Here is a 25,909-nt window from a genome sequence, read left to right on the forward strand (position 1 = left end):
AGTGACTGCATACAAAAGAGACAAGCCCGTACCTGGAGGGTTCTGGGCCCGGACAGCCCCCACACTGGCACCCTGCAGCATGTCCTCAGGCACTGTGAAGAAGTACTGAGCTTGCTCAAAGACAGGGGGTGAGACCGTGCCCTCCACGATGCTGATGTTCACCCGGGCATTTGGCTGTGCCTGTAGGCCCCCACCATCCTGTGCAGAGATCACCAGCTGCACCAGGGTGTTGGCTTTACCACTCAGGGACCATGAGAGGGAGATGACACCTAGGGAAGAAAGCAGTTCAGAGGCCACTATGCCTGCACCCCTGCCTGTCATCTGGCACCAAGAGAACAGGCCAAACCATAAGCTTGAAAAGAAAGACCTAAGGGGGCAGCAAACAATGTGTGCTTCACAGGGAGGAGTTTGCCATGGAAGAACTGGAGTAAAGGAGAGGAACCCTCCTGGGAAAGCCTCCCCAAATTCTCCTTTCTCAACCTTAAGCACAGCCCTGAGATAAACAGTGGTAAGGGCTGGGGGAAATGAGCCAGAGGGCAGGTCTTGGGAGAGGGAAAGGAGGGAATAGGGCTTCCAATGTGGGATGCAGGGTGAGAGTCACAACACAGCAGATGGGATCTGGGCTGTGGGGAGGCTCTCGGAGGAGATGTGAAACTGAAGGACCATCCTCGACAGGCCCTACAAAGGAGGTGGCCCTGGATTGGGGTGGCCGGTAGACCTGTCTCATACCAGTCATGTTCCAGGAACTTGGGAACCAGTGTGGAGAGACTCTAATGCCTGTGCTGAGAACAGGACACCTTCCCATCCTGCTAAGAGCCCCTGGCACCACACGCCCATGCACTCACCTCCCCAGCAGAAACTGCTCTGGCTCTGGTGTCCAAAGCAAGGCAGAGCAGATGCAGCCAGTGAGAAAGGTAGGACCGAACGTGATAGAGTGTTATAGGGAAGGAGAGTAAACTGAGCAGGGGAGAGGAGGGAACTGGGCAGGGACAAGAAACTAAACAGGATACAGCCTGATGGGGCTAAGTAAGCAGCATGCAGGAGGAAAGCCACAGTGAGTGAGGGATGGGGAATGAAGGAGAGGAAGGAAGACAGGACAAATGAGGAACAGAGCAGGGAGCAGAAAGAAGAGGTCAGAGACTGAGTCTGGGAAGGGGATGCCAGAGGCTCAAGAAGCCGAGGCAGGGAAGATGTGACAGGGAGCAGAACAGACGTATTCTGGTATTCTGGTGGCAGACTGCACTGCTGAGATGGTCAAGCAGTGACCCTCAGGCTGGCTTTTACACCTGCCCGCATCCCACTGCTCTGATTGCTGCCAACTCTGGCTGCCCTCTGAGCTCTCTCACCTGTGTCCTTGTTGAGGGAGAAGAGAGGGGGTGAGTTTCCCAGGACAATGCGGTAGGTCACTTTCCCATTCAGCCCCTCATCCTTGTCGTGGGCAGTAACACGCAGCACAGCTGTACCTGGCATGCTCTGTGTGCTGATGCTGGCAGCATACTCTAGCGGGTAAAACACTGGCCGGTTGTCATTTATGTCCTCCAAGAAAACCTTCACATACACCATGGAGTTCAGGCCACCCTGTGGAAGGACCAGATCAGCGATGGTGCAAGAGCAGGGGCAAGGACAACAGTATCCCCTGCACAGTGCTGAGTCAGCAGTATCACATCCCCACGGCCTCTCCAGCACTCACCCCATCAACAGCAGTGATGGTAAAATCATAGGCAGATGTGCCCTCATCACGATCCAGAGGCTGCACAGTGCACAGCTGCCCCGTGTGCTTGTCAATGCTGAACTGCGTGGGGACAACACTGCCGATGCCAGAACCAATGGAGTAGGAAAGGGAGCCAAAAGTGCCGCTGTCTGCATCTGTGGCTGTCACCTGGATGAGGGAAGACACTACATGAGCAGGGCCAGCATCACAGAGAAGACCACCAGCCAGACCCCACCTGTCACCACCACCATCTCCACGATCCAGTGCTGCCCTCTGCTCCATGGCCCACAACCACTGCACAGTCCTCCAAGCTGGCCATAGTAAAGCAGACTGACAGTTACCACCTCAGCCCTGCGATTCTTGTCCCAGACAAGCCACCACTTCCTCTGCAGCCCTCCCTGCAAGGGGACAGGGCCTCCCAGGGTCCCACTGGCTGCAGACAGTGCCCTGGGCAGTGCTGCAGGCAGCTGCAGGGCACCCCAGGATCAGCCTATGCTGGCCCAGTCCCTCTGGGGACACAGAGAGGGGGGAGCACAGCATTGCAGACTTGTAAGAGCTGCACCATGATTTCTATCTACAGTGCTGCCATGGGTCCCTGCACCACCAGAGGTGCCTTGTTTCAGGTGATACCTCCCTTCTTGCACCCCTGGGGCAACATCCATGACCCAGGTCAACAGACTTGCCTTAGCAAAGGAAAAGGCCATATGGAGAGGGGGTGCAGAAAGGCCAAGCCTCAGACAGATGCCAAGGATCTAGCAGCCAAGCATCCCCATTGCATGCTGCTTGATCAGCCAGCCAGGGACAACCCACACTTTTGCAGCAGCTGCCCGTGGCCCTCTGCTCCTTTTCTGCAAAGATGCTTCAGACAAGACAAGGAAGAACAACAGCCCCCTTTTCACCATGACCCTGGCTTTGTCCTGCTCTCAGAGCTCTGTGTCCAGCAGCCCTGGGCTCTGAGGATGATGACTGAGTGTGGCATTGCCCTGTGACAGTCAGGGCCCATGAAGGACATGAATTGCATTAGCAGTTACAGACACAGCAGAAGGATTAAAGCTGCTCCCTGCTTACAAGGCCTCAGTTCCTCCTTGGGCTCCTTGCAGAGCTCAGGTCAGCAGAAAACAGCTTCTTCCCCCTGACCCCAGCATCACTGCCCATGGCTCATCCACCAGCTGGGAGCTCTGCACAGAGAACAAAGCTAGAGGACGGAGCCAGGAGGGAGGCAGCTGGGCCAGGCCCGGGTGAAGTGGAGTTCAGGCCTCATCAGCCACAGCTCCTCCCAGCAGCAGCGCTGGGGCCTCGGCTCCCGTGAGCGAGAAGCACAGGAACGTTGCACGCGCGCCAAGGAAAGGGCCCAGCTGGGGGCTGCAAACAGCTCTTTCCTTCGGGCAGGGCCCCTAACCTGAACCACTCACCCGATCATCAGAGATGGAGGAACAACAAGAGAGAGTACAGAGAATGGCTGGGCCAGGGAAGAAAAAATGAATTGGGTAGAGGTGGGACCTCTCTCCCCCCAGACCATATGCTCTGCACCCCAGGGAGGGGAGGCAGCACCTGAGATAGACCATTGCCAGTTCTCCTGCCCTGTGATCCACAGCCTCCAAGGAGGGGAGGCAGCACCTGCAACACACCCTCACCAGCTCTCCTGCCCTGCCGCCTGCGGTCCAAGGGGATGCCGGAGGGGAGAAGCTGACAGCACATCTACAAAGAGCACCATGCTCCCTGTACAGAGTATTTGCTCCCCAACCCTGCAGCAGCTGCCAGAAGATGCACCATGAAACAGGATCCCCCTTCCCTGCTCCAGCTGCAAAGCACTCAGAGCCACAGGTGCCATGACAGCAGCCCAGCCAGAAAGCACTTTGGGAAATCAGAACCCCTGAGTTCAACACCCTCCCTTCCTCCTGCCCTAGCTCCCTTTGCCGTGGAGCTGCTCATCTGAGACTATAAATCTGACCTCACTGACATTGCTGAAACCTGTATTCAGGTTACCTGTATTCTGGCTCCATGTTGGATATTATTACTGGGGTAAGAGCCTGGTACCAATAGACTTGAGCTGTATGCCATGCCTGGGTTTTAGCTGGTAGTGTTCTCTACCACTGCAGATGGAAATGCACCTGAAACTGATAAGCTGCGACAGTGATTGGAATAGGCACTATGTGGCAAATTAATAACTTCTTTCCTTCAAAATGAACTGCTTACCATTCTGAAACTGCTCTAAAATGCATGTCAGCTGCTTTAATACACTGTACAGTCACAGGCTCTGCAGCAGAGTAAGATATTTTCCTTAGGCTCCTCGGGCCAAGGGCTCTGGTGCTTCCAGAACAGCCTCCCTTAATGTTCCCCACCTTAACCATCCTCTGACGGTCACCATCCTAAGAAAGACACCCACAGGGGAAGCTATCCAGAAATCCAGCTTTCTGCCACAGGAGCTGGGTCAGATTTGGGGAACAGGGGAGAAACAGTCAAGCTCTCACTATTATACTGTACAGCACCATCTCCCTGTCTGCTCCCTGGTACCCAGAGCCATGTCCCTGCAAGACTGCCTCATGGAGCCAGCAGTCTGGCATCAGAGCCAAACCTAGCTGTAAAGCCAGGGCAAAGCATTCTCTGAAACGTTCCCTGTTCACGTGTCCAGTACTCCACCTCCTCATCCTGCTGTGGGACTAGTGGACCAACAGTCTTACACAAACCCTGCCTGTACAAGCCCACACAGGGTCCAAGAGAGCTCATGTCACTGCTATACCAGCACTGGTGCAACCACTACAGGAGACTTGCATCTGGTCCTAATCTCACTGGGAGGGGTGGTGCTAAACTAGTGCTCAGGGAAAAGCCACAGGAACAACAAAACACCTGACGGAGCAGCTAACTGTGTCAGTCTGGGGCAGCTAGACAGTTTGCTTAGCATCTCTGCCACTGTGTGGACAGGGAGTGGGGCTGTGGCTGGCACATCGCCCAGCCCGAGCTCTCCTGCCCACAGGCAGGCAGTGCCTGCAGACTGCTGATGTCCTGTGTGTGCATTCCGTGGGCTGGGGCTGGCCTGATCCCTGCTGCAGCTGGGGTGATGCCTCCTGGGGACTTCTCTGACAGGCAGCACAGGGTTTGTTCAGCCTCCAGGTATGGCATGTGTAGCTGGGACCCATGGCTGCAGACTGCAGAGCACACGCAGTCTGGGACATGGTGCACATTTTTAGCTGTGAAGATAATTAACCACCAAATTGGCTCATCAAGGCCTGTGGTGAATTCACCACTCCTGGAAATTTTTAAACCAAGTCTGGATATTTTTCTAGGAACTCTTCTAGAAGCTAGTGCAGGGCAGCCCCAGGCTCTGTATTTAGCACCCACCCCAAATCTTGGACAGCTTGATTTTACTGTAGCTTACTTATGAGGCTCCTGATGTTTGCCTGAGAAATAAGAGGGAAATGGGGTTAAGCTGTCTATAGGACAGCCCAGGAAACAGACCATTCGGGTTTGTGCAAGGCCTGCTGCTTGAATGTGTGGGAGCAGGAGTCAGAGCTCTGAGCCTGAATGGAGCCCCTACAGCACCCTCACCTCTGACTTCTTTGAACATCCTGCAGGGCCAAGACTGGCTGTTCCCAGGAGGAGCTATGTGAGAGGAGAAAGGAGAGAAGGAGAAGGCTGCAGCTAGGAACAAGACACCTGCATGAACTTTCAGGGTCAGCATGCAGATACGAGATGTGGGCAAAGCAGTGGGGTCACCTCATCTGCACAGGACACCTGCACAAGCTCGCAGGATCACCACGGATACACCAGGCACAATGTGCAGAGGCGAAGTGCGTGCTGTGTTTCTGCCCAAGACTACAGTATGCACAGCTGCAATCCCATGTGCCAAGAATAGAAGTGTTCACAAAGCACAAGTGCAGGGAGACTCCCCATATTGGGTGAAAATGTTCTGTGTCGTGTTGTCAGACAGCAGTGATGCCAGAGCCCAGCACTCTCTCCCATGTTGGGACTCCAGAGGGTGCTCCATGAGGCAGGGAGTGTGGTGACCCTGGAGCTCTGACATCAAGAGTCCAGATGTTCCCATTCACAGACCCAGCCAGATCAGCAGTGAGAAGGAAGCCATGGTGAATTGTTTCTATGGTTCATTACGTTCTCTGCTGAAGACCTACTTCTGATCACTGCTACTACCCGAGTCCGATTCTGTGCTTGTGAGACTAAGGGGCAGTTGTTCTCAGAAACCCTCTCTGTACTGGTGGGTGGACCAGGCAACCCATCCCCTTCCTGGATAAACCAGCTGCACAGTCAGAGTGTTTTCTGGCCTGTCGCTTTCCTGTTTGATCCTGTAGGACCCCATTCTCCAAAGGGAAATCCTTTGCCGTCAGGAGATAATGGCTGCAAGAATGCATTCTGCTATTGCACATAGGATGTGCTTCTGACAGCAATCAGCTCCTTGGTCTTGAAGAGAGAGGGAGACCGAGACTCAGGGTCCCGCAGAGCATCCTGCTTGAGTCCAGAATGAGGCCAGGGTTTCTGAGATGCACAGGGCCAATGCTCCCGCCTGTCTTTTGGCCTTGTTAAGATGTGCTTGGCTGCAAGCATGGTATTTCTCTTGAACCTGCTGCAGCTGTGCACAGCACATGGAGCATTACTCTCCCTCCATGCCTTGTCCTCTCATTCTGCCTACAGCATGCTCCTGGGATAGGCCAGCCTTCACACAGCCTCACCTAGAGCCCACTCAGTCCAGGGCAGCACTGGTGTCCCCCAGCACTGCACACCATGATAGCCATGGCTGGGTCTGGCCTGCAACAGGCTACTACACCTCTCCCATGTTCCACAGCACACCCCATTCCTACCTGCCTCTTGTGCCCCACACAGCTCCATCACGTCCCAGGCCTCATACATGCACTAGGACTGGTGCCTTCCTTTTGTCACCCCCAGTGACACCTCTGTCACCTCACTGTATTGCCAGCTTCCTCCACCGCCCGTTACCCAGGATATCCCCTGGCCATACAGTGGTGCTCCACAGTTCTGCTGTGGCTGTGCAGAGCCAGCACCTGACCATGGGTGGGAGAGCGTAGCCAGGGCTTGAGGCACTCCATCTCTCTTCACGTCTGCCTTCCCCCTTGCAGGGCAGCACAGCACAGCCTCAAGCTGTGAAGGTGTGCTGGCGGTGCAGGGTTCAACAAAAATGCAAAAAATGCGGAACTCCTCGCTTCAGGGCACAGCGATATCGAATTGTATAGACTCAGAAAGCAACTACCCACATTCACAGGGAAAAATCCACTAAAGGCTTTAAACACAAGGACATCAATGCTGGGCCAGGAAATCCCTGAGTTGAAGCTGCCAAGGAGGCAGCAGTACCTGAGGGAAGCCTCTGGATCACAGCCCCTGGGTCTCACGAAGAATTTCAATTTCCCAGGCCAACCAGGGGTGACACATAGCTGGATCTGCTATTCCCTAGCAAGGGAGAACTGGTTGAGGATGTGGTAATCAGCAGTAGCCTTGGCTGTAGTGGCCATGAAGTAGTAGTGTTCAGAATCCTAAACGGAGTGAGGAAGGACAGTAGCAGAGTACAGACTCTGGACTTCAAGCAAGACTTCAGCTTATACAGGGAACTGGTAGGTGGGAGGAATCCCCTGGGAGGCAGCTCTGAAGGCCAAGGGAGCTCAGGAAAGCTGGCGAGCCTTCAGGACAGCATACTCCAGGCAAAAGAACAGTCCATCCCAGTACTCAGGAAAACAAGGCGACATGTCAGCAGATGGCCTTGGCTAAGCAGGGACCTTAGGGCTAAGATGCAATGCAAAAATGCAGCATATGGGTGATGGATGCAGAGGCAAGCTACAAAGGAGGAATTTACAAACGTTGCCCAGGCATGTAGGGATGGTGTCAGGAAAGTCAATGTTCATGTGGGGTTGAGACTTGCAAGGAAAACTGAGGGTACTAAGAAGAGCCTTCACCTTGGTAGTAGAAGGCTGAATAAAGGCCCATTTCTGAATGCAGTGGGTGATTTAGTGACAGGAGACACAGATAAGACTGAGATACTCAATGCCTCCTTTACCTCAGTCTTCACCAACAAGGTCTCCCAGGCCTCCATGTTTTTTGAAAGGGTTCAGAGAGCTACCAGACAGGGATGAAGATTGAGTCAAGATTTCTTCAGTGAACTTGATCCATACAAATCCATGGGACCCAACAGGCTGCATCAATGGATGGTGACAGAAATGGACTTGCAGGGCTGCTCTTGCAAATGTGGTGGAGATCAGAGGAGATCCCTGACAACTGGAAGAAAGCAAATATTGCACCCCACCTTCAAAAAAGGCCAAAACGATGATCTGGTCTTGTCAGCGACACTGTAGCCCCTGGGAGAATCATGGAGCGAGTCCTCTTGGAGCATGTTTTTGGCCACATGGAGGAGCCTGGGAGGGGAACAGACAGCATGGACCAACCATCCTGTTTGCTTTCTGTGATGCAATGATGGGATCTGTGGTTGAATGGATGACAGCTGTGGATGACAACTGCCTTGACTTTAAGAAGGTTTTTTACACCTTCTCCCACCAACCTCATACCCAGGGCAGGATGTTACTGTTTGGAGGGCTGGACAACCAGGTGGGTAAAAAACAGGTTGGAGGTTTGGGCTCAGAGGGTGGTGGTTCACGAGCTGTGCTCTGCCTGGAGGCAGGTGACAAGCAGAGCACCACAGGGACCAGCCCGGGGACCTCTCCTGCTTAACATCTTCAGCAATGACCCAGGGCAGGCACCAAGGGCACGCTCGTCAAGGTTACAAATGACACCAGCCTGGTGAGGGGGAAGCAGCTGGCATACTCAAGGGCAGGACTGCACCCCCAGGGACTTGGGCAGGAGGGAGGAGTGGGCCAACAGGAACCGCACGAAACTGAGCAAGGACAAATGCCAAGTCCTGCTCCAGGAAGCAGAGCACCCCTGCAACAGCACAGGCAGGGACTGCCAGGCTGGGGAAGCAGCTCCAGGGAAAATGTCCTGGGGGCCTGGGTAGGCAGCAAGCGGGACATGAGCCACAGTGCACCCTGGCAGCAAGGAGAGCCCAGCAGCATGCTGGCCTGTGCGAACAGGGCACAGCCAGGAGGTCGAGGGCAGGCATTATCCTCCCCTCTACTCAGCCCTTGCTAAACCACATCTAGACACCCCATCTAGTTTTGCGCCCCTGGTACAGGAAAGACCTTGACAAACTGTGGCGAGTTCAGGGGCGGCCACTGCACCCGTCAGGGGCTGGAGTACCTGCCCTGTGAGGAGCTGCTGAGGGACCGGAGCTTGCTCAGCCTTCAGGGGAGAAGGCTGCAGACCTAAGAGCAAGCTGCCAGCACCGATGGTGAGCTTCTCGAGGAAACGGAGCCGGGCTCTTCACAGTGGTGCACAACAAGAGAAGAAGAGACTACAGGCATTGGTGGAAATGAGAACTTCAAGCTGGACATCGGGGAAAGCTTTTTCCCTGTGAGGACCATCCAGTATTGGAGCAGGTTGCCGAGAGAGGCTGTGCAGCCTCCCTCCTTGGAGCTTTTCAGGATGCTACTGGACGAGGCTGTGAGCAGCCTGGTCTGACCCCACAGCTGCCCCTGCTTAGAGAAGGAGGTTGAACCAGTGACCTCCCAAGGTCTCTCCAATCTCAATTACTCTATGACTCAGTGATCCAGCTGTTGCACCCTTTCCCCAGCACAGGCTATTGGACACTAGTAAAACAGCTTACCCTGCTATACAGAACTTCGCTCTGCTGTACTATAGCTGCTCTTTGGCTCCTTGTTCAGCACTCAGTGTAGCCCTGTGCTATACGGCCCTTTGTCTTCAACACTGTAGGATCCCTATCTCAGGACTCACAACCGTTGCACACTCAGCAGCAGCCCCAGATTTGCTGCAGCAAATCCAGCCAGTCCCAGCAATAGATTTTCCCCCTCCTCTTCTCCTAGTCCCACACAGGCTAGTTCACAATTCTTCCTCTGAACCCATGCACTCCTTTCCTGTGCCCATGGGGCTGGACAAATGCAAGGCATTCGGGAGGGTTCCAGCAACACAGTCCTCAAATCCCTGTTAATCTTATAGGCAGAGGGCTGCAGGACTAGTTGGGGTTTCCTCAGATATCTGTGTCCCTACAAGAGGGCAGGAGCCTTGCACCAAGCCAAAGTCATACAGCACCCTAGCATCTCTCCACACGCATATACCACCATGTGACTCTGCAGCTGCCCCCACCTCTGTCCATAACTCACAGCAGGGGTCACGGCATGCTGAGGTCCAGTGAGGACCAACAGGTACAGATTTGCGGGAGGTCTTTCCAACGGAATCTACATCTCTCAGACACTGCAAACAGCAGTGATTCAGTGTATCAAACCTACAAAGCCTCCACTCACCTGTGTCACATAGCAGAATGTACACATATTCATGTGCTCATTCTCTGTTCCCCAAACCTTGCTTGCTGGCTGCTTCTCTCCTGCGGCACTGCCTTGGCTTCACTGACCCCCTGCACTAAGCCTAGGCCCACCTCTAGCACCTCTTGAACTTCTGCCTTGGGTGTTTTCACAGTTCCAGCATGTCCAGGGTCCATCTTTCCTAAAACTCTTTCCACTCCTGGGTCCTAGCAAGGGTAAAGCCTCCTCGAGCTAGCACAGGCTGAGAGTTCCCAGGTGATACGTAGCCAAAGAGAGAAAATAATCACTGGGTAAGGGAGAAAGAAGCATGAACCAACCCCCTTCCCAAGGGCCATGAGACACCCACTGTATTTGGCTTGGAACAAGATATACTAAGGCAAAAGACAGCAGTGGTCAGCAGGATCCTGTGCCCTTCACTAGTTAATGTTTCAGTGCTAGTTCATACTTGAGTCCTAACAAGACAGGCTGACAATTTTAAGGTTATTTGGAAATAGGTTGTATGCTTGTTTTTTGTTGTTTCCTCCTTACACAAGTCAAGGGAAATAAGAAGAGAATACAAGAGAGAACAAGTGACACACTGTGCAGCAGCACAAACCAAGAGCTAGGCTGCAGAGGAAAACCTGATGGAGGGGAATTAAGATTTTTTTTTTTACTAAACAAGTGAAGCAAGAGGAGGGAGAGGCAGGGTGAAGCCAGGGAGAATATGCCACTTCAATATGAGGGGACAGCCTGAACCAGAGGCCAGCATCCTGGTGCTGCTGAAGGAAGCAGACAACCTGGAGACCCAGCTGGAGATCAGGGGCTGGAGATTGATTCCAGGGCCAGAAACCAACAGCATCCTTAGGGGAAAAGCTGCATTTCACTGCAGACTTTGGAGATAAGATGTTTAGTATAGACAGTTGTTAATCAGTGCTGTAGCCATGGCCCAGAGCAGGATGGGGGAGAGGGGACAAAGGCACTCAAATGCTGGCAGCTGCTGAGTGGGCAGTGAGCCCTTACAGACAACCCCAACAGGATGTTTTGTACATTGGGCAGCCTCTCTGTGTCTACAGAAGTTGTTTGCAACCACCATAAAAAGGCTGAGGATGTTCTCAAGTCTATATGCATGACAAACAGTGAATATTTAGAGATGTGATTAGCCAGATACTGTAAACTCAGACCTAGGAATATGACAGTCATGTGAATGCTAGTATGTAAAAGGCAAGCCAGCAAGAGAAACGTACTAGCTGAAAACCACACAAAAATGCAAAATGTTAAAATAAAATAGCTACAGTTTGGCACAATCACCATCTGTGTGCCAGGGAGGAGAACTGGGAAAGGCCTAAAGGATGAGAGGCAAGGGGAAAAGGGATAGGACAGTAAATGCAAAAGGAACTGCACAATGTAGTGGTAGCATAAGGCTGGGATATGCTACTGTTGTTTTTGCATTAAAAAAATCATAGAATCATAGAATAGTTTGGGTTGGAGGAGACCTTTAATGGTAATCTAGTCCAACCCCTCTGCAATGAGCACGGACGTCTTCAACTAGATCAGGTTGCTGATGTCAAGTCCAGAAAAGAAACTGGATGAAATTGATGGACAAAATATATTATTCTTTCCATATAATGGATGCAAATGAAATGGCATGTGCCCCTTGGCACTCAAGAATGTATTAAGGAACCCAGGGGATGAACCTGATGCTGTGTTTTGAAGACTTTTCTTTCATAGGCATAGAAGAGGCCACTACCATGGAGGGGGTCAGGGAATACATCTGGGGCATTTCCTGCTGAAATCATTAACTGATCACTGTAATTACATGAAAATGTAGCTGTTTGCATTCAACTCCCAACTGGATTTGAATCTGGAAAGGGATGTCAAAGTCAAGAAGAAGGGCTTCTATAAGTGCATAGGTGACAAAAGACAAAAGGAAGGCTATGGAAAATGTAGGCCCACAGCTGAAGGAGACGGGAGACCTGATGACACAGGACATGTAAAAGACTGGGGTACTTAATGCCTTCTTTCCCTCAGTCTTTACTAGTTAGACTGGTCTTCAGGAATCCCAGGTCCCAGAGACCAGGCTGAAGGCTGGAGCAAGGAAGATGTACCCTTGGTTGAAGAGGATCAGGTCAGTGAATTCTTAAGCAAACTGGACACAGATAATTCCATGGGCCTTGATGGGATGCACCCATGGTGCTAAGGGAGCTTGCGAGGCCACTCAATAATCTTTGCCCAATCATAGTGTTTGGGAGATGCGCCTGAAGACTGCAGTAAAGTAAATGTCACTCCTATCTTCAAGAAGGCTAAGCAGGAGGACCCAGGTTACTACAGACCAGTCAGCCTCACCTCGATCCTTGGGAAGGCAACTGAGCAGCTAATCCTGGAAACCATTTCTATGCATATGAAGGACAAGAAAATCATCAGGAGTAGTCAGCATGACTTCACTCAAGGGGAAGTCATGCTTGACCAACTTGATAAATGACTAGCCTGGTAGATGAAGGAAAAGCAGTGGATACTGTCTAGCTGGACTTCAGTAAGGCCTTTGACACTGTCTCCCATAAGATCCTCACAGACAAGCTGTTGATGCATGGGCTGGATGAGCAGACAGTGAGGTGGACTTAAAACTGGCTGAATGGCTCAGCCCAGAGAGTGGTGATCAGTGGCACAAAGTCTACTTGGAGGCCAGAAGCTAGCAGTGTACCCCAGGGGTCAATACTGGGTCCATTCCTGCTGAACATCTTCATTAATGATCTGGATGATGGGGCAGAGTGTACCCTCAGCACGTTTGCTGATGACACAAAATTGGACGGAGTGGCTGACACGTCAGAGGATTGTGCTGCCATCCAGAGAGGCCTTGGCAGGCTCGCAAAATGGACTGACAGGAACTTCACAAAGTTCAACAGGGGGAAGTGCAAAGTCCTGCACCTGGGGAAGAACAACCCTGTGCAGGAACATATGCTGGGGGCCACCCAGTTGGAAAGCAGCTTGGCAGAAAAGGACCTGGGGGTCCTGGTGGACACCAAGCTGAAGATGAAACAGCAATGTGCCCTTGCTGCAAAGGCGGCGAATGTTATCCTGGGCTGCATCAGGACGAGTGTTGCCAGCAGGTCGAAGGAGGTAATCCTGCCCCTCTACTCAGCACTGGTGAGACCACAGCTGGAGTGCTGGGTCCAGTGCTGGGCTCTCCAGCACAGGAGAGAGATGGACATAGTGGAGAGAGTCCAGTGAAGGGCCGCAAAGATGATGAAGGGACTGGAGCATCTCTTCTATGAGCTGGGACTGTTCAGCCTGGGGAAGAGAAGGTTCAGGGGGGATATAATCCATACATGAAAGAGGACACCAAGAGGATGGCACCAGGCTATTCCTAGTGGTGCCCAGTGCCAGGACCAGAGGCAATGGGCACAAACTGAAACAGAGGAGGTTTCCTCTGAACATCAGGAAACGCTTTTTCACTGTGAGGGTGACCAAGCTCTGGCACAGGTTGCCCAGGGAGGTGGTGGAGTCTCCATGCTTGGAGGTACTGAAAAGCTATCTGGACACGGACCTGGGCAACTGACTCTGGATGGCCCTGCTTGAGCAGAGGGGTGTTGTATTAGATTGTATCAAGAGGTCCCTTCCAAACTCAACCATTCTGTGATCTCCAGCCAAAGGCCCTCCTGAACCTCCCAGTTCCCCATTCAGCTCCAGCCCTTGAGAGAGCGGATCTACTCCACCAGCCCTGCACAACAGGCCTGCCAGCATTGTGCAGCAGCATCTGCTACCTGCCCCTTCTTCCCTGCAAGTTTGGTGAGAAGACTCCGCTTGTGCACCCTGCAGCTACTGCAGCTGGGCAGAAGAGCACCTCATGGGAGACCTGTGGCCAAAGTAGAGCAGAAGTGGATGACAAAGAAGAGCAGCAAGATGGCTCAAGGTTAGGCAGAAAGAAATCAGAGCACCAGTCTTACGGAGCTATGACTGCTGTGAGGGAAGGAGGGCAGGTGCTGGTCAAGTGTGCCTCTTCCCACCGCATGAAGAATTGGGAGGACAAAGATGGGCGTTGAGGCCTTGTTATTTCACGCCCTCCTCCTAGTCCCCCAGCAAGCCAGGATGGACGAGTAGAGCCAAGGCACCACAAAGCTCTTACGTGTCCCAGAGTTGAGGACGGACGGAGAAGCACAGTCCCACACTGGGGTCCTCAGCTGCATCACCTGTAGGAGTCAAGGCTTCTCCTTCCCACAGACCCACCTAGAGAGCAAACACCAGAGCCCCTCAAACACAGCCATCCCCTGCCCTCCCAGCCTTACTGCTGACCCATGTACCCCCCCCCCCCCGCCCCAGTCCACAGCGCTGGAAAGGGACGAAGAGCTTCTCAGCAGCTCAGGCCTCCATTCTCTGGCTGTCCTCCCCACCTCCAGCGAGCGCAGTCAGCAGGCAGGGAGCTCATCTGGAGCCCTGCCCTGGCTGGATCTCTGCTACGCACATGTTACGCTGTGGCTTTGGCAAACATCTGGCTCTGGGCTCCCGCCCCTCAGAGTGACGGCTCTTGGTGGGAGAGGAGGGGAGGCTGGCGCCAGTGTGGTCAACGATCCCACGCACAGCTCCCTTTGCCTGACTGTGTGCCAGGCATCCTGCCCTCCCCAGCCCTGGCACAGCTGCTGACCAGCTAAAAGCAGCCAGGGAGCGGCCACGGCTGCTATTTCAGGAGCAGTCTCTGGCTCCCGGGCTGCATCTCAGCCTCCAGCATGCTCAGGCCTCAGGGGAGTAAGCGGGGGTCAGGGTTCAGCCCCAGCGATTGTCCAGCACACGTGGCCGAGGCGAGGGTCAGACCCTGAGGGTGCAGGGAGCGCCATGTCCGGGGGGAGCCCTCTGCACAGCTGCAGGCACTGCCTGCTTGCACCACTAGCTCCCCGCAGCCCAGCAGCTACAGGGCACCGGCAAGGGCTCTGACTGGCAGCCCCACAACCACATCTTAGGCACGGACAGGCGCAGGACTGCCACAGCCATACACACCAAGGTACGGAGAAGAGGAGCAGCCTATGGCCTCCAGCACTGCTCTGGGATGGGGTACAGCCCTCAGTTTTGAGGAGGGGAAGCAGTTTAATCACAGACATTGGCAGGGATGTAGGACCGTGGCGGGCGAGGCTGGGCAACAGGCTGCAGGAGCCTGGGGTGAACACTGCCTTTTCTGCACAGAAAGAGGAGGAGCACAGCTCACACATGGGCACCCAGATGTCCTCTCTGGGGGAGCAGCAGGGAGGTGAAACAGGAGCTGCAGCAGGAAGCTACAGGGCACTGGGCTCCCCCAGCAGAGCATGCAGGAGTTCGGGAGCTGAGCAGGGCAGGGAAGCTGGGCCTCTGCAGAGGAAGAGTGGTCAAGGTGGGGGGCTCGAGTGGGGCAGCAACAGTGCAGGGTGGAAAGTGACAGGGTCTGGCCATGGCCTCCTGGGGGGGCACTGATGCCAAGAAGGACTCCAGGGTGTTGGGCTGGGTTTTGGCTGTGCAGAGGTCGGGCAGAGAGTGCTCACAGAGCAGGTCTACACAGCGAGACGGGACACAGCTGGGCAAGACATGCAGGTGAGGCTGGGGCTCAGGGCAGCACGAGATGGAGCAGGGATGGGGAGCAGGAAGAGGCTGGGGTGTCCCAAGGGCCATGCAGGTGAGAGAGAGCACTGCCAGTGAGAGCTGCCCCGGGGGCAAAACAGCAAAGGTCCCTGGGGGAGTAGGCAACAGCAGCTGGCAGCAGCCAAAGGGTGTGGAGAGAACAAGAGGGAGCAGAGTGGGGCGGAGGGGGGGGGATGCTGGCGGGCTGGGGCTCTGGGAGGGGAGGCGCAGGGACAGGCACGTTGGAGGGCAGCGTGCACAGGTGTGGGGCTGTGGACAGACGTGGAGGAGGCAGGGTCTGAGCAAGGACTGTGGGAGGAAGAGGGGTTATAAGGGGCCCGGGGCTGAAGCAGAGGTGAGGGAAAAGGGGCAGCTGTGAGGGGGCTGGGGATCGGCGTAGAGGAAGGAGGGAGCTGTGCGAGGGGGCTGGGGGGAGGAGCGGAGCATGGGGGAGAGGAGCGCGAGGGGCTGGGGCCTCTCGGCTGCAGTGGAAAAGCTGCTGCAGCTCCAGGGGAAATGCTACTTGAATTAATCATGGCGCTGGCTGCTGTGCCAAGCCCAGGAGGAGGCTGCTGGCAGTGCAAGGAAATAACTTTCACAGGAATTTGGAACAAATGCAGCTCTTCTGGCGGTAACAACAGCACTCACCTCCCCCACAACCTCCCCATGTACCAGCATCTCCCCCATGTCCCCACTCCTCGTGTACCCCCAGACTCTCCCACATTACAGCCTGCTCTCCCAGAAGCATGATGTGCTCCCTCACCTCACTCTGCTCCCCAGCAAGCTCACAGGCGTCTCCCCATCTTGCCTCAGGAAGCTTGCATTCTTGTTTCTGAGGAGGGGGAGGCCTGCTTTATGTCGTGCAAAGGTCTGAAAATAGGTTAGTGCTAAATCCCTTGTCCCAAGAAAACGAATGCATGTAGTAATGTCCTCCCCACCTCCCGCCACTCTCTTTGGCAGCAAAGTCGGTGAGCATTAGTCCTCTTGCTGTTCCAGTCCCTGTGCACGGCTGCTCCCCATGTCCTCTCACAGCTGCCCCCTTCAGTAGCATAACCGATGCATCAGGATTAGCCGTCAAGATTCTCTTTCAGTAATACAGTGTATGTGGCCTGGTCTAGCCTACACCACTTCATGCAGGTCTTCCTATCTTGGGCACAAGCCAAGAAGCTGTCCCGGTGCTGTGCATGCAGGATAGCCAGTCCCACAGAATCACAAATCAGTACTCAAACTTCAAAACTCATCAGGCTTGTTCTCAAAACTGCAAGATACAACTACATGTTAGGTGTGTTGCTGGTCAGCTTTGATTTCTGATGGTCTTGTTCCCCAACAATTGTGTGTATGGGTGCAAAGGAAATACGTAAACCCTGGTTGCAAAATAATTAATATTGGATCTATGCAAGAATCAATAACCCACCATCTCATCTCATTCACATTTCTGTCAAATCAGCCTGTGCTCACAACATGGGGTTTACACAGCTCTCTGTGCTTTATGCTGGCTGCCAGAGGACAGACAATACTTGATTTAGCATGAAAAGTTAGAAAGGCCCAGAAAGACAGTATCTGACCATGCATGCAGCTTGCTGGTACGAAGTCAAATGTTTAAAACAAATTTAAGCCAGCAGGGTGAATTTATACCAGAACAGTGCTTCACATCACATAACCATAGCATTCAAATGTAGTCCGATGAGCCCTAAAGCTTCCATATTATCAACTCATGGCCACAGAGAGAAACAGACAACCAGTCAGTGACTATCCCTTGCTCTATTTTCTGCTGGTGTCGTGTTCACTGATTCCCTGGGCTGCTTCTCCACTGGTGTTTCTCTCTCATGTCAGACTGTGAGTTTGCTATTTCCTTTGCTTAGTGCTCATGTGGAGTCTGCTACTGTGGGACCTAGCCCATGATAAACTCAAGTAATAAATAAAGAAGATGTTATGAGATCCATTTTCTTTCTTGGGAGCTCAGGCCAGCAACCTGCTCTGCTCGTCTCTGTTCGTACACTGAACACAAAGACCGACCTGGCAGAAGATGGGGTGTACAAGAGAGCAGGAGACCTGCAGCCATTCTTCAAGTCTCCTCTGGTCACTCACATGGACTCCCCAGTTCCCCATCGTTCTGTCCTGCCCACGGAGAGCAGACATCACCATCTGAAAATAGACCTGGTCCTCCCAGGTTTTTTGCTTAGAAACATGGCAGTCCAACGGAGGATCGAACCCGCTCAGTTCTGTGCTGACCTTGGAGGCTGTCCTGTGTCCTGCACATCATGTTGGCAGGGCCTGCCTGTGCCCTAAGCTCTTGTGACCATTATGCACATCTGGACCAAATCCAGACCTTGACAGAGACCCCTTAACCTCCCAAGGCAGGATGAGCCCTGATGCCTAGAAGCCACAGACAGATGTAGTCAAGTGGGAGTAATTGCACACAGGGGCTGTGGGGCAGCACACCTGACATGGGCGACCCCATGGGACATGGTGCCGGCTGCTGGCCACCATGGACCCTGACAGCAGCTATGAAGCCCTCCTGTTCAGGGCAATAGGGATGCTGTGGCTGAGGGGTGGCCCACTGGGCAGCCGTGCTCTGAGACCTGGGCTCCCTGCCCCAGCTCTACCCGGCTCCCCGACCTGGCTCACTCCTGCTGCGGCCCAGTGCCGAGCCGGCAGCCTGGCCAGCCTCCTTTCCCATCCTCTCACGTTTCCCGGCTCAGAGGAAGCAGCAGCAGATGTGTGAGCTGTTTGCTTTGTGCCGAGGCCACGCGGGAGTTACCTGCGCTCAGCCCAGACGCGCCGTTTCCAAATGAAACATGAGGGCTGAGCCAAGACCATCGAAATCTGGCCAAACCCTCAGTTGCTGTCGGCCGCCGGGCCAGCACCTTCCCCTGCACAGTGCAGAGCTGGGCTGGCCCTTGTGCTACACTGGCCTCACCATGGCCAGGCAGCCATGAGCTGGACCAGCTTCTCTGTGCCATCTCCATGGCCCCGCACCGCCCCAGCTCCTCCTCAGGTCCTGCTCTCTTTCAGGCCTGTCCCTACACTTGCAGTCAGGAGCCCAGCCACCATCTCCAATTGCATTTCCAGAACGCCTTCCCACACGGCAAGCGGCACTGAGCAGGAAGGCACGGAGAAGGAGAGGGGGGGGGGGCCCCCCTTCAGGGGCTGCCACAGCCAAGACATCCCTGCACACGCCTGGGGCCTCCATGCTCACCCAGGGACACATGGCTCCTCCACTCTGACCCTGCCCCTGAACCCACCCCCAACCCCTTCCCCATCTCTGTCCCCAGCCCTGGTCCTGTCCCATCCCCACCCACCTGGGACAGTGTGGAGTGTTGCCCTGCACAGACCAAACCCAAATCTTCCCCCACCCAAATCTTCCTCCTCATCTCCCACCCACTTCTTCTGCCCAGACTTCCCCCCCGCAATCCCACCCTAGCCCATCCCATACCCTCCCCCCCCAGATCTGCTGCATCCTAAACTTGCCCCTGCCCCATGTCCCTTCTCTATTCTACACCTGGCCCTTCCTTCCACCCAATTCCTCCTCCCTGTCCCCTGCACTCACCCACCCCAGAAGCCCGTCTCCAGCACTCCCATCCCGTATCATCAGTCCTCTGCATTCACACGCCCTGCATGGCCCACACTCACCAGCCCACATGCTCACACCCCGCCATGCCCCAGCACTGCACCCATAGAGTGTTTTTTCTTACCAGCTCCACTTCTTCCTCCAGGCCAATCCGGAGGCCCTTTTCCCTGGCCAGGTCGCAGGACCGCTTCCTGCCTTGTCTCATGGGCCCCAGAATTCCTGCTCTCCCCCTTGCCCCCTCCTCCTGGCCCCATAGGCACTGCTCACCACCTGGCCCCAGAGCTCCTCATGGCCCCAGCCAGACATCCCAGTGCCCCACGACTCCAGCAAAGTGCCCCAAACCTCACAGGTGCTTGTCCCAACAGACAGTCTGGATGCTGCCTTGGTTGGCAGTGCCTTGCTGCACTACCGCACCAGTTCCCCACTGTCAGCCCTAAGCCCCACATCTCTCCATCCTGACTCAGATGGGCTCCATCACCTGTTTCCAGCAACCAGGGCTCCAGGGCCGGAGCTGTGACTGAAACAGCAAATGCAGAGAACACAAAATATACAAAATACAAATGGCATCACTGGCACATCTCAGGGTCTGCAGAACCTGTCAGAGGGGCAGCAGCTCTCCAGGCCGCACCTGTGACCCCTCACTACATGAAGGCTGATGCAGCACAGTCTCTCAGCTCAAATCCCACAGGTTCTGTTTCCAAGGTAATATAACGATACCAGTTGTGCATAATTAATGCCAATGTTCACAACCAGCCTAACACTGATGAACTTAGGCTGATGACTTCACAGGGGAGAAAGCAGTTAACAGCTTGGCTACAAGCAACTTCCTAGAGGTCTTACTCATGTTCCTGAGTACCATTTTGAGTGTCCTGTCCTGCAAGGCAGCTCTACACTTGTGCAAGCAAGGCCTGGCACAGTGGGCCCAATCTAAGCTGAGGTCAACACTGCTTTGCACGAAGGACATCCTGGAGGTGTGCCCATAGTATCAGTGATGCCACCCAGTACTCGCATGCAGAAAGGGTGTAACAGTGCTCTGCCCCATTTACGACTCACACTGAGCACAGGGATCTCTGTTCTAGCATTCCTGCTGCAACTGTTGCCCATCTAAGCCTTGACAACTGCACCAAACAGCCATCAGTAGCAGGTCTCCCATCCCAAGCCTCTCACAGCCCTGTCCATGCCCTCCTCAAGCTCAGCTCCTGACAGCTGTACCTACCTGTAAGAAGCAGGTCCCAACAGGGGTGTTCTCCTTCAGGGACACATTGTAGAAATTACTCCTGAACACTGGCTCATTGTCATTGACATCCTGCAGGGCCACATACACTACAGCTGAAGAAGAGAGGGCAGGGGTTCCCCTGTCTGTGGCCAGCACAGTCAGCTGAGGCTGAGGATCCTTCTCATAATCCAGTGGGGCAGTGGTGGTGATGATGCCTGTGGCAGGGTCAATGGCAAACCAGCTGGAGTGGGTGTCATGGCCATGCACGATACTGTACCGCACCTCCCCATTGGGACCCTGGTCCTTGTCACGAGCTGTCACCTGGAGGACAAAGCTGCCTGGGTACACAACCTCAGGGATGCTTTGTTTGTACTCCTGCTGGTCAAAGAGTGGAGGGTTGTCATTGATATCCATCACTTGCAGCACAAAGGCTGATTCTGCCCGGAGTGGGGGTGTTCCTGAGTCAGTAGCTGTCACCCGCAAATCATAGGAGTCTCTTTCTTCCCGATCCAGAAGCTGGTCCACACAGATCAGGTAGATGATGTTGTCCTTGGTAGTGAGGGCAAACTTGCCATCCCCTCCCTCCAGTGTGACATTGACATTGGAGTATTCACCATAGTCTGGGTCAGAAACAGAGATGCGTGCCACATACTGGCCGGGTTGGGCTCCCTCAGAGATCTGCGGGGAGCCATCTTCACTGAGGAAGATGATAGTCATGGTAGGCTGGTTGTCATTGTAGTCACGCACATGAATAGTGACAAAGGCTGTAGTGACCTCAGGATGGACAGCCTTATCCCTTGCCTGCACCACCAGCTCATGCACCTTCCTTACTTCATAGTCCAGACCCTTGTTGAGCTTGATGACTCCAGTCCGGGAGTCAATGGTGAAGTACTGGTCAGGATCACTCTGCCGTCGGTTGATCTCATAAATCACATCCCCATTGTCACCTTCATCTGCGTCAGAGGCAAAGACCTGCAGGATGCTGCTACCAGGTTTCAAATTCTCTGAGATGAGAGTATGATAGCGGCTCTGGTTGAAGCTAGGAGCATTGTCATTGATGTCCTGGATGGACACATCCAGCGTCATCTGAGTACTCCGGGGAGGAGAGCCACCATCATAGGCTTCCAACAGCAGCGAGTATGATGAACGGTTCTCCCGATCCAAGACATTGCTGACCACCAGGTCCAAATACAGGACCCCATTTGGTCCTCGACGTGTTTCCAGGCGGAAGGCCTGCCCCACATTCTCTCCCTTAATCACATAGCCTTGTGTATTGAGTAGGCCACTGTCAGCATCAAAGGCTGGATCCAAGGGAAATCTGCTGCCAATGGGTGTGTGTTCTGGGATCTGGAAGGTGCTGTGTTCTTTGGGAAAGGCTGGAGCATGGTCATTGATGTCATTCACTTGGATGTTCACTTCTACTGTGATGCCCTCTGGGGTAACAGCAATGAAGCTGTAGCGGTCCCGAGTCTCTCGGTCCAGGACACGAGCTGTTTTGATGATACCGGTGTTCTCATCTATCCCCAAGTCAGTGGTAACTCCGCTGCCCTCCTGTGCCGAGATGAAATACATGTAGGCGCTAGTTCCAGGGGGCAGGCCAGCACTGATGTCCCCAATGATGGTGCCAGCTGGCTGCTCCTCATCGATTTGTAGATCCAGGGTGCCCAGGACGGCAGAGCCCTTCCCTGCTCTCAGGCCCCCAAGAATTAGCAGCTCCAGCAGAAACATGGCTGACCCCTTCATCTGCTCCATTGCTAGTGACTTGCAGAGCAGAGGGTGGCTTGATCTCCTTTGCAGTGTGCACTTTAATCCTGCATGGAATGCAGACCAGAGGATGCTGGTTAAGAGGGAGCAGCAAAGGAAGGACAGGAGGAAAAAAAAAAACTAAAGAGGGAAGGCCTGTCACGTACCTGCTGCTCAATTGCTCTGTATCACCTATCCCTCACAAGGAGCAAAGGTGAAAATGTGTCAGAGCAGAGGGTGCCCAGAATGAAGACCTGGGGCAGCACCTAATGTCAGCTAAGCGGGTCACACCTGACAGTGCGCCGAGGTTAGCAGCTAGTACCCTATCACATAGGCTATTTCCTACATAGTCAAGCATTCTTCCCAACCACCCGCCCTCCTGGCAACACTGGAGCCAGCTGCCCTAGAGCAGAGTGTTCCTGTGCCTTTAACAGCTGAATGCTTCCTGTGAGGCTGAGAGAGCTGCCTGCAAGATGACAGAGATTTCTGGATGAACAGCAGCCTAGCACCTCTCTACCCTGAAAAAAGCTGGTCTCAAAGTGGGAGAGAGCTCAACAAGTGACTGTGTTGAGACCCCCCCAACCCCCACCCCCAGTAGCATGCCTTTCAGGACGACAGGGATATAGGTGCCAAAAACCCCATGAAGTGCAAATCTGGTGTCCCTGGGAGGGAGGAGCAGAACTGGAGCAGGCTTACATCCAGTGAACAATAAATCAGAATGGCTGTATTGCAAAGGATGTACCCACAGCTGGGAATGCCCAGGATAAAATCAGACAGGGCCCATTGTTTGGACTGGCACAGAGATCTGTGGATGCCCCAAGCTGGTACCATGGAGGGTGGTGGCAGTACAGTAGGAACGCAGCAACTCCCTCTGAACTGCCAGCTGCTCTGGCTCCTTCCCGGTCCCACACCCTCCACTGCTCACTCTCCTCCTTTGTCTCCTTCTCACTGCTCCTTGCTCATTCTGGCTCCTTCACTTCATTTCCCCCTGCCGTAGCTTCATTTCACTGCAGCAGTGGGGGAGGGACGAGCAGGGAGGAGCAGCTCCCTGCAGCAACACCACTACTGGACACGCTGGACATGCTCCCAGTGCCCAAGGACTGTCAGCCCCCAGGGGTCTGTCCACCCTCCCTGTGAATAGCCAGAGAAACTCAGCAGTCAAGGAGCTTGTGAAGAACACCAGCCTCAATGCTGTTTTCAGCCCCCGGTAAACGAGGCTTAGTGGTCTGCAGGGATGGCGGCAGCATGAGCTCACACTTGGACTCTCTTGAAAGCATTTGCTGCTGGTCCCATAACCACACTCAGGAGCCGCTCATGTCAGACGCAGGACGGCAGGAACCTCCCTGTCTTGGGGGATGGATGTGGCTGACATCGCCTAGTTTGGGGACTAAGAATGTCAGCCCTTGACCTAAAGAACCCTACAGCAGTGTTAACCCTTTCCAGGGGACGCAGGATGATTATTCCTGGGTCCTCTTTCCCACCTCGGGTCAGCTGTTTAGCTTGGTTTTCCCTGTGGAAATCCTGGGTTAGTGACAGAAAGAAAAATATTAAAAAGTGTTTTGTACATGTAAAGAAGTGTCTGTTTACTTCAGTGAGCATCCAGTGCCTGAGGTCTATGGCAAGTAAATCCCCACACTCTTCTTGCACTTAGCACGTATGAATCCTCCTGATCTCTCAGGAGCAGAAGTCAATAGAAGATACTTCCATCCCTGTGGGCTGCTAGCTGGGGATCTGCACTAACTCAGTGGTCCGAGACAGCTGGCGCTCGCTCTCTCTCTGTAGCAGCTAGTTAAATTTCCCCAGATGGAGGGGTAACTGCATACATCCAGAACATGCAGTGCTGGGGGAATGGGGTCCAAGTTTGCTTCTGTGGTGAAACTGCACCGTCCTAACTGTGACCCAGCTGTTCAGGTCATGGGAGGGTACAGGGCAGAGGGTTTAAAGCGTTGGTAGGAGGTTAGACGAAAACTAAATAAAAATGAGAGTAGAAAAGAGGACAAGGCTCCCTGGGGCAATCTCAGTGGCTGAGGCCAGGATGAAGCTGAAAGGGCTTGGGTAGTGCTGGAACAGATCAGGGCACAGACATGGGGAAAAACCACCTGGTTTGATTAGTGATGTGGCTCCTGAGAAGCAGAAGGGAGTGCAGCAGGGCTTTCTGGGCTGCTGGTGGGGAGGAGAGAAACTTGAAAAGCAAATATGGGGAGCGTGAAGAGCAACTGAGAGCACTGGAGCAAACATGGAACAGAAATTAGGGTCCTTGGGGCGGGGAAGTGGTGATGAAAGTCTTTGTAAACTTTCCATCCTCCCTGGATAGAAGTGGGTAGTTTCAGAGCCTAGCTACCTCTTCAACAGGAGATGCAACTGCCAGGTTGCCAGATTGCACCAGTCCAGGATCGGCAGAAGGGCATCCACAGTACTAGCAGCCCTCTGTTCCTATGAAGTTTGCAGGCTTGGGTCATAGAGGAAGACAGCAGTGACCTCAGTGGATGCAGAGTCACCAAATCTGAACAGCTGCTTCCAATTAGCAGATAGCTCAGTGCTAGGGGCTGGCTTGACTGGTCCAGGCCCAGCCTGTGTAATGTGAGCCAGACTGCCCTGCTCCCTCTCTGTCCCTCCCACCATCGGGCACAAGTTCCCTAGTGAAAAATGGCAGCAGAAGCCTCTGAAGAAAACTGCTAGCATGAGAATATGTCCAGAGAGGCGTCTGGGGCCCAAAGCCATTGTAAGGAGGTTGACAGGAATGGCAGCTAAAATGAAGTGAGCTGCAAATATACATAAGCATCTCCAAGCCTAGGGCTGATAGGTCAGGGCACCAGGAAAGCCCAGCCTACACTTAGCAGATAAGTCACATTTAGAAAAAAAAGATACGGAATTACAGAGGGACCACTGCATGCATCCCTGCCTGCCTGCCAGTGGCACCTCGCATCTCATGTCAGCCATGAGGAAGGGGAAGCAGGCCCACAGCGGCCCCAGCAGAGACGCTGGAAAGACGGCACCCACTGTGCATGCCACAAACAGATGTCAGAGTGCTTGCTGTGCAAAAGCTTCATCAAAGCTGCAGATGCTGCTGATGCCATACCCAAAGTCTCACATGAGAGGCCATGACTCATGTAATGATGTTTTTGAGACTTCAGTCCAGATGAGGAAGGATTCAGAAGCCTGTTTCATCTTTGCTGAGCACCAGTCACTGACCTGGAATATGCTTTTCTCATTGCTCACTCCCAGTCCAGCCACACAGCCTCATTTCCCTCTGATATCAGCTCTGAGCAGTGACCAGCGGTGGTGACCATCCTCTAATGAAGATGCAGTCAAGCTCCACTGCATCCCTACGCATCCCATTTCTGTGCCACACCAGGGCTTCCTGCAGGCTGTCCTGTCCCTGAAAACACTTCCCCCGCAAAGGAAGCTCTAATAAAATTTCCTCACGCATTAGCCAGTTCCCACAATCCCAGCCCACATGCACCTCAGCACGGACCTGGCTCCTGCCAATGCTGTATGCCCGTCGCAGAGGTGCGGCAGGGCCTTGTCTGCTCCCTGTCCACTGGTGCCCCCCGGCTGTCGGGGGTTCTCTCTCCCTCAGAGCCCCGGGGCGGCCCGGCCCCCCCGGCTCTTGGCGCTCCTCGCCCCGCTCGGGGCCGCCCAGCCGTCGGGCCCACCGCCTGCCGGTGCTCCCAGTCCTCGCGCACAGCCCCGTCCCCGGGCGCTCCCGGGCGTCCCGCACGGTGCACTCCCCGCGCCGGGGCTCTGCCAGCCCCGGTCTCCGC

General features: G+C 54.1%; 1 protein-coding gene across 1 annotated transcript in view; it reads right to left on the bottom strand.

Annotated features, from left to right (window-relative positions):
- Window positions 1-22,174, bottom strand: part of DCHS1 (dachsous cadherin-related 1) — a 47,214-nt gene extending 25,040 nt beyond the window's left edge. The window contains exons 1-4 of the mRNA XM_010576737.1: window positions 20,403-22,174; window positions 1,691-1,879; window positions 1,347-1,578; window positions 33-269 (exon numbers count right to left, since the gene is read on the bottom strand). Coding sequence (XP_010575039.1) covers window positions 33-269; window positions 1,347-1,578; window positions 1,691-1,879; window positions 20,403-22,154 — 2,410 coding nt within the window. The 5' untranslated portion in view covers window positions 22,155-22,174. The remainder of the gene's footprint in view (window positions 1-32; window positions 270-1,346; window positions 1,579-1,690; window positions 1,880-20,402) is intronic.
- Window positions 22,175-25,909: the final 3,735 nt, after the last annotated feature.

Source organism: Haliaeetus leucocephalus, unplaced genomic scaffold (assembly GCF_000737465.1).
Source record: "Haliaeetus leucocephalus isolate CR32 unplaced genomic scaffold, Haliaeetus_leucocephalus-4.0 Scaffold536, whole genome shotgun sequence".
NCBI lineage: Eukaryota > Metazoa > Chordata > Aves > Accipitriformes > Accipitridae > Haliaeetus > Haliaeetus leucocephalus.